This window comes from Mesoplodon densirostris, chromosome 14 (genome assembly GCF_025265405.1).
Source record: "Mesoplodon densirostris isolate mMesDen1 chromosome 14, mMesDen1 primary haplotype, whole genome shotgun sequence".
Classification (NCBI taxonomy): domain Eukaryota; kingdom Metazoa; phylum Chordata; class Mammalia; order Artiodactyla; family Ziphiidae; genus Mesoplodon; species Mesoplodon densirostris.
Window position 1 is genome coordinate 88,530,142 of NC_082674.1, and position 15,697 is coordinate 88,545,838.

General features: G+C 42.3%; 1 protein-coding gene across 5 annotated transcripts in view; it reads left to right on the forward strand.

Annotated features, from left to right (window-relative positions):
* Window positions 1-15,368, forward strand: part of LOC132502170 (protein eva-1 homolog A) — an 84,844-nt gene extending 69,476 nt beyond the window's left edge. Inside the window, exons 2-5 of one of the 5 annotated variants that reach the window (XM_060117989.1) lie at window positions 4,110-4,261; window positions 7,492-7,751; window positions 8,119-8,447; window positions 11,321-15,368. In XM_060117989.1, the coding sequence (XP_059973972.1) occupies window positions 13,324-14,856 (1,533 nt within the window). In that variant the 5' untranslated portion in view covers window positions 4,110-4,261; window positions 7,492-7,751; window positions 8,119-8,447; window positions 11,321-13,323 and the 3' untranslated portion in view covers window positions 14,857-15,368. The other 4 variants (XM_060117993.1, XM_060117991.1, XM_060117992.1 and 1 more) reach the window with 4 other exon arrangements.
* The last annotated feature ends 329 nt before the right edge of the window (window positions 15,369-15,697 follow it).

The following is a 15,697-nucleotide window of genomic DNA, read 5'->3' on the forward strand; positions in this document are numbered from 1 at the left end:
CTCCTTCAATTTGTTCATATGGTGTATCACGTTGATTTATTTGCATATATTGAAGAATCCTTGCATTCCTGGAATAAACCCCACTTGATCATGGTGTATGATCCTTTTAATGTGCTCTTGGATTCTGTTTGCTAGTATTTTTTTTTTTGAGGATTTTTGCATCTATGTTCATCAGTAATATTGGCCTGGAGTTTTCTTTGTGACATCCTTGTCTGGTTTTGGTATCAAGGGGATGGTGGCCTCATAGAATGAGTTTGGGAGTGTTCCTCCCTCTGCTATATTTTGGAAGAGTTTGAGAAGGATAGGTGTTAGCTCTTCTCTAAATGTTTGATAGAATTCACCAGTGAAGCCATCTGGTCCTGGGCTTTTGTTTGTTGGAAGATTTTTCATCACAGTTTCAATTTCAGTGCTTGTGATTGGTCTGTTCATATTTTCTATTTCTTCCTGATTCAGTCTTGGCAGGTTGTGCATTTCTAAGAATTTGTCCATTTCTTCCAGGTTGTCCATTTTATTGGCATAGAGTTGCTTGTAGTAATCTCTCTTGATCTTTTGTATTTCTGCAGTGTCACTTGTTACTTCTCCTTTTTCATTTCTAATTCTATTGATTTGAGTATTCTCCCTTTATTCCTTGATGAGTCTGGCTAATGGTTTATCAATTTTGTTTATCTTCTCAAAGAACCAGCTTTTAGTTTTATTGATCTTTGCTATCGTTTCCTTCATTTCTTTTTCATTTATTTCTGATCTGATCTTTATGATTTCTTTCCTTCTGCTAACTTTGGGGTTTTTTTTGCTCTTCTTTCTCTAATTGCTTTAGGGGCAAAGTTAGGTTGTTTATCTGAGATGTATCCTGTTTCTTAAGGTAGGATTGTATTGCTATGAACTTCCCTCTTAAAACTGCTTTTGCTGCATCCCATACGTTTTGTGTCATCGTGTCTCCATTGTCATTTGTTTCTAGGTATTTTTTGATTTCCCCTTCGATTTCTCCAGTGATCACTTTGTTATTAAGTAGTGTATTGTTTAGCCTCCATGTGTTTGTATTTTTTACAGATCTTTTCCTGTAATTGATATCTAGTCTCATAGCGTTGCGGTCGAAAAAGTTACTTGATACGATTTCAATTTCTTAAATTTTCCAAGGCTAGATTTGTGACCCAAGATATGATCTATCCTGCAGAATGTTCCATAAGCACTTGAGAAAAATGTGTATTCTATTGTTTTTGGATGGGATATCCTATAAATATCCATTTTTTCCATCTTATTTAATGTATCATTTAAAGCTTGTGTTGCCTTATTTATTTTTATTTTGGATGATCTGTCCATTGGTGAAAGTGGGGTGTTAACGTCCCCTACTATGAATGTGTTACTGTCGATTTCCCCTTTTATGGCTGTTAGTATTTGCCTTATGAATTGAGGTGCTCCTATGTTGCGTGCATAAATATTTACAATTGTTATATTTTCTTCTTGGATTTATCACTTAATCATTATGTAGTGTCCTTTTTTGTCTCCTGTAATAGTTTTTATTTTAAAGTCTATGTTGTCTGATATGAGAATTGCTACTCCAACTTTCTTCTGATTTCCATTTGCATGGAATATCTTTTTCCATCCCCTCACTTGCAGTCTGTATGTGTCCCTACGTCTGAAGCAGGTCTCTTGTAGACAGTATATATACGGGTCTTGTTTTTGTATCCACTCAGCCAGTCTGTGTCTTTTGGTGGGAGCATTCAAACCATTTACATTTAAGGTAATTATCGATATGCATGTTCCTATTCCCATTTTCTTAATTGTTTTGGGTTTGTTATTGTAGGTCTTTTCCTTCTCTTGTGTTTCTTGCCTAGAGAAGTTCCTTTAGCATTTGTTGTAAAGCTGGTTTGGTGGTGCTGAACTCTCTCAGCTTTTGCTTGTCTGTAAAGGTTTTAATTTCTCCATGGAATCTGAATGAGATCCTTGCTGGGTAGAGTAATCTTGCTTGTAGGTTTTTCTCCTTCATCTCTTTAAATATGTCCTGCCACTCCCTTCTGGCTTGCAGAGTTTCTGCTGAAGGGTCAGCTGTTAACCTTATGGGGATTCCCTTGTGTGTTATTTGTTGCTTTCCCTTGCTGCTTTTAATATGTTTTCTTGGTATTTAATTTTTTACAGCTTGATTAATATGTGTCTTGGCGTGTTTCTCATTGGATTTATCCTGTATGGGACTCTCTGTGCTTCCTGGACTTGATTAACTATTTCCTTTCCCATATTAGGGAAGTTTTCAGCTATAATCTCTTCAAATATTTTCTCAGCCCCTTTCTTTTTCTCTTCTTCTTCCTATAATTCGAATGTTGGTGCTTTTAATGTTGTCCCAGAAGTCTCTGAGACTGTCCTCAGTTCTTTTCTTTCTTTTTTCTTTATTCTGCTCTGCAGTAGTTATTTTCACTATTTTATCTTCCAGGTCACTTACCAGTTTTACTGCCTCAGTTATTCTGCTATTGATCCCTTCTAGAGTATTTTTAATTTCATTTATTGTGTTGTTCATCATTGCTTGTTTCCTCTTTAGTTCTTCTAGGTCCTTGGTAAATGTTTCTTGCATTTCCTCTATTCTATTTCCAAGAATTTGGATCATCCTTACTATCATTATTCTGAATTCTTTTTCAGATATACTGCCTATTTCCTCATTTGTTAGGACTCGTGGTTTTTTACCTTGTGCCTTAATATGCTGTGTGTTTTTCTGTCTTTTAATTTTGCTTATCTTACTGTGTTTCAGCTCTCCTTTTCGCAGGGTGCAGGTTGGTAGATTCCATTGTTTTTGGTGTCTGTCTCCAGTGGCTAAGGTTGGTTCAGTGGGTTATATAGGTTTCCTGCTGGAGGGGACTAGTGCCTGTGTTATGGCGGTTGAGGCTAGATCTTGTCTTTCTGGTGGGCAGGTCCACGTCTGGTGGTGTGTTTTGGGGTGTCTGTGGCCTTATTATGATATTAGGCAGCCTCTCTGCTAATGGATGTGGCTGTGTTCCTGTCTTGCTAGTTGTTTGGCATAGGGTATCCAGCACTGTAGCTTGCTGGTCATTGAGTGAAGCTGGGTGTTGGTGTTGAGATGGAGATCTCTGGAAGATTTTCGCCGTTTGATATTACGTGGAGCTAGGAGTTCACTTGTGGACCAGTGTCCTGAAGTTGGCTCTCCCACCTCAGAGGCACAGCACTGACACCTGGCTGGAGCACCAAGAGACTGTCCTCCACATGGCTCAGAATACAAGGGAGAAAAAAATAGAAAGAAAGAAAGAGGATAAAATAAAATAAAGTTATTAAAATAAAAAATAATTATTAAGAAAAAAATTTTTAAAAGTAAAAGAAAAAAAACGGACGGACAGAACGCTAGGACAAATGGCGAAAGGAAAGCTATACAGACAAAATCTCACACAGAAGCATACACATACACACTCACAAAAAGAGGAAAGGGGGAAAAAATAATCTATCTTGCTCCCAAAGTCCACCTCCTCAATTTGGGATGATTCGTTGTCTACTCAGGTATTCCACAGATGCAGAGTACATCAAGTTGATTGTGGAGCTTTAATCCGCTGCTTCTGAGGCTGCTGGGAGAGATTTCCATTTCTCTTCTTTGTTCGCACAGCTCCCGGGGCTCAGCTTTGGATTTGGCCCCGCCTCTGCGTGTAGGCTGCCCAAGGACGTCTGTTCTTCGCTCAGACAGGACAGGGTTAAAGGAGCCGCTGATTCAGGGGCTCTGGCTCACTCAGGCCGCGGGGGAGGGAGGGGCGTGGAGGCGGCGCGAGCGTGCGGCGGAAGAGGCCAGCGTGACGTTGCGCCGGCGTGACGTCGCGCTGGCGTGACGTTGCACGAGGCGCGACGTGCGCTCTCCCGGGGAAGCCGTCCCTGAATCCCGAGACCCCGGCAGTGGCGGGCTGCATAGGCTCCCCGGAAGGGGGCCGTGGACAGTGACCTGAGCTCGCACACAGGCCTCTTGGCAGCAGCAGCAGCCCCAGCGTCGCACGCCCGTCTCTGGGGTCCGCGCTGTTAGCCGAGGCTCGCGCCCGTCTCTGGAGATCCTTTAAGCAGCGCTCTGAATCCCCTCTCCTCGCCCCCCAGGAAACAAAGAGGTAAGAAAAACTCTCTTGTGTCTTCGGCAGCTCCAGACTTTTCCCGAACTCCCTCCCAGCTAGTCCTGGCGCACTAACCCCTTCAGGCTGTGTTCACGCCGCTAGCGCTCCGACCGAAGCCCGAGCCTCAGCTCCCAATCCCCGCCCTCCCCGGCGGCTGAGCAGACAAGCCTGTCGGGCTGGTGAGTGCTGGTCGGCACCGATCCTCTGTGCGGGAATCTCTCCGCTTTGCCCTCCGCACCCCTGTAGCTGTTCTCTCCTCCCCGGCTCCGAAGCTTCCCCCCTCCGCCACCCGCAGTCTCCACCCGGAAGGGGCTCCTAGTGTGTGGAAACTTTTCATCCTTCACAGCTACCTCCCACTGGTGCAGGTACCGTCCCTATTCTTTTGTCTCTGTTGTTTCTTTTTTTCTTTTGCCCTACCCAGGTACATGGGCAGTTTCTTGCCTTTTGGGAGGTGTGAGGTCTTCAGCGTTCACTGTGTGTTCTATAGGAGCAGTTCCACGTGTAGATGTATTTCTCATGTCTTTCTGGGGAGGAAGATGATCTCCGCGTCCTACTCTTCCGCCATCTTGTCCTGTCTCAGTTTCTAATTTCTGAAAGTACCTTACGTACACTGTTAGTAATCTTCACAGCCATTTGAGCTGGGTAAACTGAGTCAGGAAGGTCAGAATTATTGAATGAATGAATGAATGAGAAAAAGATCACTAGCTTTAACGTATCTGGGACAGTCATAGTCTAACCAAGTTTCAGTCCACAAGCATTTATTTACAATTCTGAAAACTTCCACATAATTACAAATGGGACAATATTAATAAATTACTATTTGGACAAAGAAAAGATACAAGTTAGCACAACACAGTTTACAAACTTACGATGAGGCACATTCAATTTGGTGCTAAGTCATAAAATATTCTTTTGCAATTTATGAAAAATATCCAATAGGCATGTAATGGCCAAAAAGAAAAAATGATACAAACATCTGTAGACATGACAGTGTACAAATTGTGACATAAATCTATCAGAAACTAGAAAATCTATGTTTGTCTTATAGTTCCAGCTTGCTAAAAGATACAGGCTTTGGGTGGAAACACAAAAAAATCCAGACCTGGCCATAACAGGGTTTCCAGAAAGTATGGGAACTAGCAAAGTGTAGGCCTCTGGATGGGAGTGGGTAAAACATGAGATAAAACAGTGCCTAAATGGGTATGTAGTATGCTGGGATGGAAAATATAGGAGCAAGGGATATTTGGAGAATCAGACAGCTAAGTATTTGACACTAACATGATCTACCAGTATCCCATAGGGCCTCGGGTACCATGCAAGGGTTTGAGGGATTCCAGTATTTAATTAAATCACAATGTGACAATGGGAAGAATTAAGGAGAGCCTCAGGGGTAGATGAACTGGGGATGTTACACCAAAACATGTCTCAGTTAACCTGATGGGTTCAAAATGCAGGAAGTGGATATACGGGACAAGACAATACCCTAACTATAAGAATAAAGGTTTACGTCAGGGTAGGGCCTGATATTCCTAAGTGTTGAAATAGAGCTCTTTAGTTTCTTCCTCCTACATGTAAGATTCTTTTAGAGGTTAAGATGATGCTGATCCTGCAAGCTAAAGTTAAATGGCTGGAACTAGAGAGAGAAAATAAGTTACAGGCTTGGAACAAGGAAAAGCCTAACTACGGGTTTGCATAAATAGAATTGAATGTTGGAACTGAATATTTTAATATGTAAACATATTACTGATACCAAAATGTGTCTTACCACACTTCCCCCAATCTCACACCACCCACCCTAACCTGCAGTAGCTATGGGTCCCTTGATTTCCATGGAAATATAGAGAAAAGAGACACTGATCTGGCTTGCAGGTATTTAGTAAGTTGTTAGCCTCACATCACATACTAGTATCATGTAAGTAGGCCATCTAAGTAGGAAGCTTAGGGGAAAAACCTTGAAAAATCTTAAAAGCTTAAGCCACATCTCTATACTACAACACCTTTCACAATTTCTTCTCAGATAAGCATAATTTCCATCAGTGAAAAAACTCATATCTCATAATAGGAAAAATAGGCCTAAAAATTAAACGTGTGTCTTTGGAGGTCCCATCTATGGGATATCTTTCTGGTACTAGAAAAGTCCGTAGAAAGATTAATCTTTTTTTTTTTTTTTTTTTGCGGTACACAGGCCTCTCACTGCTGTGGCCTCTCCCATTGCGGAGCACAGGCTCCAGACACGCAGGCCCAGTGGCCATGGCTCACGGGCCCAGCCGCTCCGCGGCATGTGGGATCTTCCCAGACCAGGGCACGAACCCGTGTCCCCTGCATCAGCAGGCGGACTCTCAACCACTGCGCCACCAGGGAAGCCCAAAGATCGATCTTTGCACCCGTGAAAGCTTACCACCAAGGAAAATGACTAGATCCATCGATTTCCTCCCTCATACCAGCTTACCTCACATATAATTCATTAGCTCAGCACTTACCCACATTATCACAGTCACAAGAGTGGTTAGGGAGAAAAGCACTAACCACGGGAACTAAAACAGAGGCAATCCAGGCCAAGTTGGGCTGATGGCAGATACCTGCTCCTTACGCTTGGGTGCATAATGCGACTCACCACAATGCCTTTTTCATAGACCCTTTTTAAAGTTTCTCCACAAAATCCAACAGGTCAAGTTCGTTCATGATAATTCAAGATAAACAATCCTCAAGAGAAAAACATGCAATATGTCTTACAATGTTGGAGTCCTTAAAACTATGACAAGGAAATAACCATGTAGACAAAACCAGAGCATTTTAAAAAATCTGTATTCTACAGACATACCAGTGAATGCTATTAATAAGGTAATATGACATAAAACAAAATGAGAAATACATGTAAGACTGTTGTCTTTAGTGTACAGAATTAATGGCAGTCGCTGCACTATCGAGCTACTTATATCTATGACTCTGCTCTGGTCATACAAAGTGAGGCCAAAGTGTGTCAACTTGTTTCCCACAGAAACCAAAAAATCTACATGAATCTCTTCTCTCCTGGGCCCTTTAACCTTATCTGCTCCCAGTTCTCCACGAATGTCCTCTTCCTTCTCTAATTATTCTCCTCTTCATTTTGCTTGGCCTTGCACCCAAGCATGCAAGACAGAGACTCCTAGAGGTACAAGATTCTAGAGTGGCTCTTTGCAAGGGGGAGGAGATTACAGTAACTGCCACACTGTATATACTTCTGTGCAAAGAAAAACAGACAGTATTCAGAATGTCTCTCACATATAAAAGAGCTGGATGGCAGGATACCTATGTGGCCCAAGGAACCAGAGGTAGCAAATTATGGGCAAAAGAATTGCCACCAAAGGCTGGAAGAGGAAAGTTTGCAACCAGCTTTGTCTCCTAGCTCTCTGGTATTTGCTTCCAACAGGCACAGTCTATTTTGTGAAGCATCAAGCACAGAAAAGAAGACTCCTGCTGCTGGAAGTTGATAGCAAGTAACATCCATGACAGTAAGAATGCAAGATCAAGTCTTGTCCTAGAAACAATGCCCATAATGGAAAAAAAAAAAAGAAAGCAGAAGAGAAATGTAAGTCCAACCAGGCCCAGCCTAGCCCAGCCCAAGGAAGGTGGGAGTCAAGGAGAAGAAACTAAAAGAGAAGAGCCTTGGACCACAACATTCTCCACAAGGTACACTCAACAAATTTCACCCTAGTGTTTAACCAAATTACAAAAAGAGCTTCTTAATCCCTGCTTTTGCTCCTTAAAAGCTGCTATAACTTCACTAATTAGACAGATATGATTACAGAACAACTGTAATAGTTCAAACTAGATGGCTCTTTCCTTCCTAAGGATATTAAATAAAATATATATAGCTTAAAGTATATGATAAATAAAATATAATACTCTGTAGAATATAAGTAACTGTTAGTTAATTATATTAATGAACGTCTGTAAGAAATGTTGCAATGGTTTTCCTAATGTAAGAGCCTGGGGGAAGTAAATCTGTCTTCTAGGATTTCCTCCCAAGAGCTCAGAAATTTACGTGTTGTTTTAGCTCTCCTACACTCTCTCCACCCAACCCCACCTTCCTGTTGGGCATCGGACCTCCCTATTGGCTATCTCATACCTTTCAACTGCCTGCCTTGTGACATCATTCTCCTACCAAACCTACTACCACTTGATAGAGTCTTCGGGTTTCCGTGGAGTTGACTGTAAATAAATTTGGATCATCACAAGTGACCAGTGACAAGTGACCAGTAAGCAGTGACCTTTGTACTGGACACACGTGCCGTTCAGCTGCAGCCACTCAGACAGCCTCTGGTGTTTTCACCTCATCCCTTGTATCTGCAGTTGATGTTTCCTCTTCTTCTCTGACCATATCAGGTAAGAAAAGAAACTTTTTAAAGTTTTTCGTTAGATTTATTTTGCCCCTAAATTTAGTAGTAGATTCAAAATAGCATGGAATAATGAGGGAAAGTATTGAACTAGAAGTCTGGAGACCTAATTTCCGTTTTCACTTTGGCATTTACTATCTGTGTGACTTTGGACAAATCATTGACGGTCTCACAAAGCCTGATTTTTTCCTTATCTGTTACGTTAGGATACTACATTGGTTGATCACTCTGATCCCTTTCTTTTCTAATACTGAGCCTTAAAGGGTACCCATGTAGAAAATGAAATCAGAGACTTCTCCAGAGTGTTGTAACAGAATCATAGAAAAGCCAGGTGACACAGAAAACTATCAATATATACCAAGATGTTTCATGTGTAATGGTCTCCCTCCACTAATATTTAGACTAGTTGAAAAGAGAAAATAGGGAGAGAGGATGGAGAGTACTGGGCTATAGGGAGGCCCAGAGTCAAACGTAAGGAAGTTTAGGATTGTTTTCATCAGCACAGGCCAACAGGAACCAAGAGATAGGAAAAAATATAAGAATGAAGAGGGAAAGCATAGAGGAGCTCTCAAGAAAAACGTAGTTTGCAATGGAATGTTGATGGGAACCAAAGATTTTAAATTAAAGCAGAAACAGCATAGAGTGAATTCTGCTCAGAGCAGAGCAAAACAAAGTTGATTGTAGCAAATCCTTATTTTAACAGACTAAGAAGGAAAGTAAGGACAGAACAGGGTATCACCAGGAAAGGCTGCTTATCGGAAAAGTCATACGCAGTTTTTTTTTCTTTTATTGCCTCTCTGAATACAGTTGGCACTTGACAGTTTTAAATATAAACATTTTAGAAATATGTTCTAGAAATGATGCTTCCTATATACAAGAAACCAAAGTAGTTATCTAGGGGTCTGCTTTTCAATGTTTTATTCTTTCTAATTTTTAAACTATGTAGACGTTTTACCAATTAAAATTTTTAAATGATATCTTCTAAATTGAATCAGAAGGACTATGTCCTTTGTGTGATATGTAGGTTCTAAGGCAAGGTTGCTTTTCATCTTTACAGTTCTTTCCCTCCTAACGCAGAGAGCACATTGATCAACAGCCACCGTTCGTTTTTAGATCTTAGCTACCTAAGAAGAAAGAGAAAAAGTCAAGCCCCACATCTCTAATAACACATTGAGGGAATTCCCTGGCGGTCCAGTGGTTAGGACTCAGTGCTTTCACTGCCAGGGCCACGCAGCATGGCAAAAAAAAAAAAAAAAAAAACACACCATTTATCTAAAACAATATTGTGGAGTCCTTTGGATTTTCTTACATTTGAAAATCTTTTTTAATTGGATTCTAGTGATGATGGTTTTTTTAGGTTTGGGGATATCATCTTCTTGGATGTTGAAGATGATTATAATCTAAGTTCTAGGATAAATACAAAAACCTTCTTGATACTTTTTAAGCTTCTTTTCTGCTTATGATATATTTCTATTCTTTGAAATATATATTTCTGCCAGGGTTAATACCTGTTACTTGCTGGGTAAAAATATGAATGAGCACAATAATGAAATTCTTTTACACTTATTATTTGGCTGTCTGCTTTGTACCAGTTTCAATTGAAATACTTGTCTCTATATATTGTGGCTACCTATACATTCACATTGATTGAACCTTGTTGCTTGTTATATGCATTTTTACTGATATATCTTCTCTGTCTGTATGCATTGGCTAGGAATTCATTTAAAATCACCTTCTATCATGTTTTTTGGTTAATAGTATTCACTAAAATAGAGTGGGCAAAATACACTTTCATAATATCGCATGTATGGTACAGAATGTCATTTGCTACTAAATTCATTATGCTTTGATACTTGCCACATCCCAGTTTTCATTAATATCTGTGTATTTCTTTTTTGTTATATAATATGTTTTTCATGATTTTTCTTTGTCTTTCTAGAACTTACTGTATCTTCCTCCATGTAAATCATACGCTATATATCAGTTTATTCATGTATTAATTATTACTGCTATTATTATTGGTGGTGGTGTTATAACCACTTTACAGATGAGTAATCTGAAGTAATCAGATAACTTTTTTCTTTCCAAAAGCACTTAAGAAATTCACTTTCAGGTAATCATTTTGAGGTAGGATGAGAAACCAGGCTTGAAGAGGGTAAAAATGACTCTTTAAATTTACCAGTTGGACTGAGCTGTATGTGAACTCTAGGTAATAGCGTGGGAACTGCACAAGCAAAGTGAGACACTGAAGATTACAATGGTAAGAGCCGTACAGTTTTCTAACGGACAAAAAGCCCATATTATAAGTTCTATTCCTCCTGCTTTCTGGCAGTATCATGCTCAGAGTAGCGTCCTGGCAAGGAAGTCAGGATACTTAGGTTCTGAAACCTGGTGAGGATACTAACATAATGAGAGAACTTGAACAAGTCAACCCGACCTCTCTGAGCCTCAGTTTCCTTCCTCATGAAATGAGACTGTGCAAATAGAAGTTCTCTAAGGTCCTCCTAGTTCTAAAATGCTTCCAGTCTAGGAAACAGCATAGAAGTCAATACTAGTGCAGGCTGAAGGGAAAGATAGGTCAGGGAGAAGGTTGCTTCCAGCCTAGAGAAGAACAATGTCTGAACCATACCACTTGGGTCTCTGCCCATCTGTGCCCAAGATGGGAGCACAGGCAGTTAATACAGAAGAGTGTAAAACTGCTCAGTCCTTACAACCATCATAACTGTCTGATTTTTGGTTTCTCAGTAAGTATTGACATTAGAGATGTCCTGACAGCAAGAACCTTAAGATAATGCTGTTCCTCAAACATAGTGAGAATTTATCAATCTCCCTGATTTTTTCATCACCCTCTTGTTCTTACAGAAAATTTCCAAAATCCATCTGTACTTGGAACTCTAAGTTCTCTGCAGCACTCTCTTCCTGTGGTGAACAATGTAGCTTCCCTAACAGGAAGTGTCTGCAACTTCTCCAGGGTCTCTGCTCCTGCCGTCAGTTCGGCATCAGCTATGGCTACCTCTTTCCAGACACTCATGGGTAGTGCCGACCTTCACCAACATTCTAGCACGACTATGTTATCTGGAGTTACTGACCAGAGCCAGATCCCGAATTCAGCTGCTTCCTATCCAGGTGTTTTTGAGTGGGGCATCACAGAAAGCACTGAAAAGAATTCTTCTTCACTCAGAGACTTTACTCTGGCACTCACTGACCAGCACACAACTGCTTCCTCCGTGTTTATGGCAGCCCATATGATAAAACTACAGACACCAATAACATGGTCCCTCTATATCCATCACCTTCTGCCAGCCTTGCTCAGGGAACATCATCTCAGATTGCAAATCAGGGACACAGCCTGTCACTTCCCTACCAGGAAGGAAGCCAGGTATATTACTATAACCAAGGCACACTGGGGTCTTTACTGTATTGAGAACTTGGCTCCTGCCTGCAATCCTATGGCTCTGTGTCATACACAGGAAGTAGGGCCTCTGTGCAACCAGAAATGGTCATGGTACTAAAGGAGATTTAGCCCACAAATATCTTACCACCCGCTTCCACCTCAGGAATCTACTACCCTGTGTCTGCTCAACCCATCACAGAAACAAGTTTTCAGGGTGAGTACAAACAGCAAGAAAGTTGAACAATGGGGTCAGCATTCAAAAATGGGATCAAATCTACAGCTGGGAAGTGGTGTATAGACAGGTAAAATTTAGATCCTGAGCCTTTAATAACCACTATCTTCGTTCAGGGCTCTCTGTTTTTAGACTATATAAGAACACCAAGGGCTTCGTGGTGGCACAGTGGTTAAGAATCTGCCTGCCAATGCAGGGGACACGGGTTCGAGCCCTGGTCTGGGAAGATCCCACATGCCGCGGAGCAACTAAGCCCATGTGCCACAACTACTGAGACTGCATTCTAGAGCCCATGAGCCACAACTACTGAGGCCCACGCACCTAGATCCCATGCTCCACAACAAGAGAAGCCACCGCAATGAGAAGCCCGCACACCGCAACCAAGAGTAGCCCCCGCTAGCCGCCACTAGAGAAAGCCCATGCACAGCAATGAAGACCCAGTGCAGCCAAAAAAGTACATACATAAATAAGTTCAAAAAATAAATAGATAAAAGTAAATATAAAAAAGAACACCTAATGCAGGGGGAAGGTGGGAGGGACACTGCAAAGGTCATCTATGCTACATGTACAAGAACCCCGAGAGCATACCAATAGGTACCACATTTTTCACTGCTGTAGCCGATCATTCCGCCTGTACTACCACACTGTATCACTGCCTTCCCTGATCTACTGCTAGAGTCTCTTTGGAAGGTGTTTCAGAACTCTTTTTATGATGGTGCCAGTTTAACTGTCCTCACTTCCTTAATATATGCCAGGATTTAAGACGTTAGGGTCCGAGATCCTGTCCAGAGCGAGCAGGCCAAGACTCTGTCTTTGTTTATCTATTTCATCAGGAAGGGCTCTACTCCCTCTCCTAGTTCATGGTGTGAAGAGTTCTTCGCCTCTCAGGAAAGTGGGGAGAATTGAACGGACTCTATATGAGAATGCTAGGCTTTGTAAAACATTTCATTTTTTAAAAATAACACTCATTTTTTAATTGACTTATAACAACCCTATGAAATACAAAGAAAGCCAAGAATCAGTGACATGAAATGATCACCAGTAAGAATTACAACAGTCACCGATTATCTCATAGCATAGGACACTGTCCATGATCCTTAAGAAGAGTTAGTAGAAATGCCTTGCCCATCTTGCCCCCAAACACCATGTACCTTGAAAGGTACATGACTGCTGTGTTGGTGTTTAGGGGGAGCATCTCACTTACCAGGGACTGACTTCTACCTTGATTCCTTGGAACGGATGGAGACTTCCCTGGTGATGAAAAACTCCCAGGGATTGCAACCTTCAAGCCAGATATCTTGTGTGACACAAACTCAAGAACTCCCCAAGTCCTGCAGGGGCAGAAATATTCAGACACTTGAGAGTAACCCACCACCTGAACTTGGGGACATTTCAGGGACAGCTCCAGTCCAGAGTGCCAGTAGTCTCCTGGCCCTGCCTCCAGCTTCAAACCAGGGACAAATAGAGAGTAAGAACTTGGAAGATATTAAAACCAAGCTTTCGAAGCCTCTAGATGCCTACCAGATCCCAAGAGAAAACGAAGAGCCTCCACTACTCCCTTCAGAAATCCCTGATATTCACCAGCTCCCGGGCTGCGCTGACCCTGTCAGCCAAGAGGAGCAGCCTGGTTCTGAAAATGCTGATCTGGGAAAGAACAGCCTGAGTCTTGAGAACCGAGGGACACTTGAAAATGGGATGGAATCTAGCAGTGGTTTTGCAGACATTACTGCACTGGTGGAGGATATTCACCTTCCCCAGCTCTTTAATTCTTTGAAAGATCTTGATCAATCCAAAGGTCCCAACGTGATCAAAGCCAAAGACACCAGAGCCATTAAGGTGAATCAGGTGCAGGAAAAGCCAAGTGTCATAAAGGTTCCCTCTGATCAACCCAGGAAGAACAAACATAAAACGTCTGAGCCTATCAGTGGTGCTCCCAAGGCCAAAATCCAGCCAAAGAATCCGGAGTGCCTGTTAGGGGGAGAAGTGGTTCTATGCAATGCTGCAGTCAGTGACAGGGCTCCTGTGAACACGGCCAAGCATTCTAAAGGCCAACCTCAGAAAGCTGCATCCAGAAAGATCAGCAAAGCTAAGAGCCACGGGCAGGAAAGGACCACAAGGACCAGAGAAAGAAAGAAGGCTGAAGAGAATAAGCAGTCAGGGAACAAAGTCAAGGCAGAAGAGAAGCCAACAATTCCCCAGACGAAGCAAAAGGAACACCAAACTGACCTTATCCAAGAGAGCTTTAAAAAGCCTCGAACCTCCCTAGGCATGTGCATGCTGGAGTCTGGGAAGGTTTTTCATGCACTGCGAGAGAAGAATGATAAGAAAACTGGGCTCTCTTCCTGTCAGGTCTTGGGAAATTCAAGCAACCCTAAAGACCCCCAGCCACCCCCAGCTATCCAGCCATGGTGGTGTACCCCACGTGAGGGTAAGAGTCCTGAGAAAACTCAAGTCGAAGCCCAGAAACCAGACAGCAGTGCTGAAAAAGAGTGTCCATTTCCATTCCAGTATGAGCTGCCTCCTCCGGGGAAGGTCAAGTTGATACCTCTGCCTTTTTCTGCCTGGGACAAGCCTCAAGCTCGACCTGCTCCTCGGAGGCCACAGTCTCTGGCCTCACATCGGCCTGTTGTGGCGGACCATGCCCAGGCTGCTTCTACTAACTCAGCTCAACCTGCTGCAGCCAGTTCATCCCAGCCAGCTCCTGCCTCTTTGCCAGGTCCTGCCAAAGCAGCTCAGCCAACTGACCAACCCAACCCAACCAGGTTGGACTGACCGTACCCAGCCTAGTGTCCATCATTCTGCTGCTCCTAGGCCTGCACCCTACAAAACTTCATCTTGCACTTCTCTCCAGCAGGAGCCTGTTCCCCCTGCTGTGACTAAGCGCCAGTCCCCACCCAAGCTCCAAACCCCATTTCTACTCCAAGACTTCAGCAAGCAATGAATTCTATGGAGGGAACCCAATGTTCCTGAGCCAGTCATGTCAAAGCCCATCGAACAAAAGCAGAAGTCAGAGTGGAAGGCCACGAAGAGGCGGGCTCTACAGGAACGTGAGAAGCCTGCCAAATACACCTCTTTGGGGAAACTGCAATTTTTCATTGAGAGAAAAAGAAATGGAAATTGCTGACAACTACGGATATTTAAAGTAAGAGCTGGTAGGATTGTTTGTGCCACCTTGGGTACCAGCTGTTCTTCCATATATAGATAAGATAGGTATAAAGTTCTCTATTTACTTTGATATATTTTAAAACAATAAAACTGAATAAATAAATGTAATAGAATTAATAGATGAGTAATAAACCTTTTGAATTTTGAGATGCTGCTAACGGTGGTGTGTTTTAGTTCTTTCTGTTCTGTTTTGTTTTTGATGGGGTTGGAATCAAAGTCTGCATGAGAAAGGAAGGACTGAAAGTTGGATTGGAGAATGAAGGAAAGGGGTAAAAACTGAGGAAAGAGGAAGGAACTTGGCCCAGGTCTAGGAAGGTCGAAAGAGATTTATGTATTTATGAAAGGAAGCAGGAGTGAGGATGAAATGGCAGAAGTAAAAAGCAGGGTCAGAGGTCAGGGTTGACGGGCTTCTCCGGTGGCAGAGTGGTTGAGAGTCTGCCTGCCAATG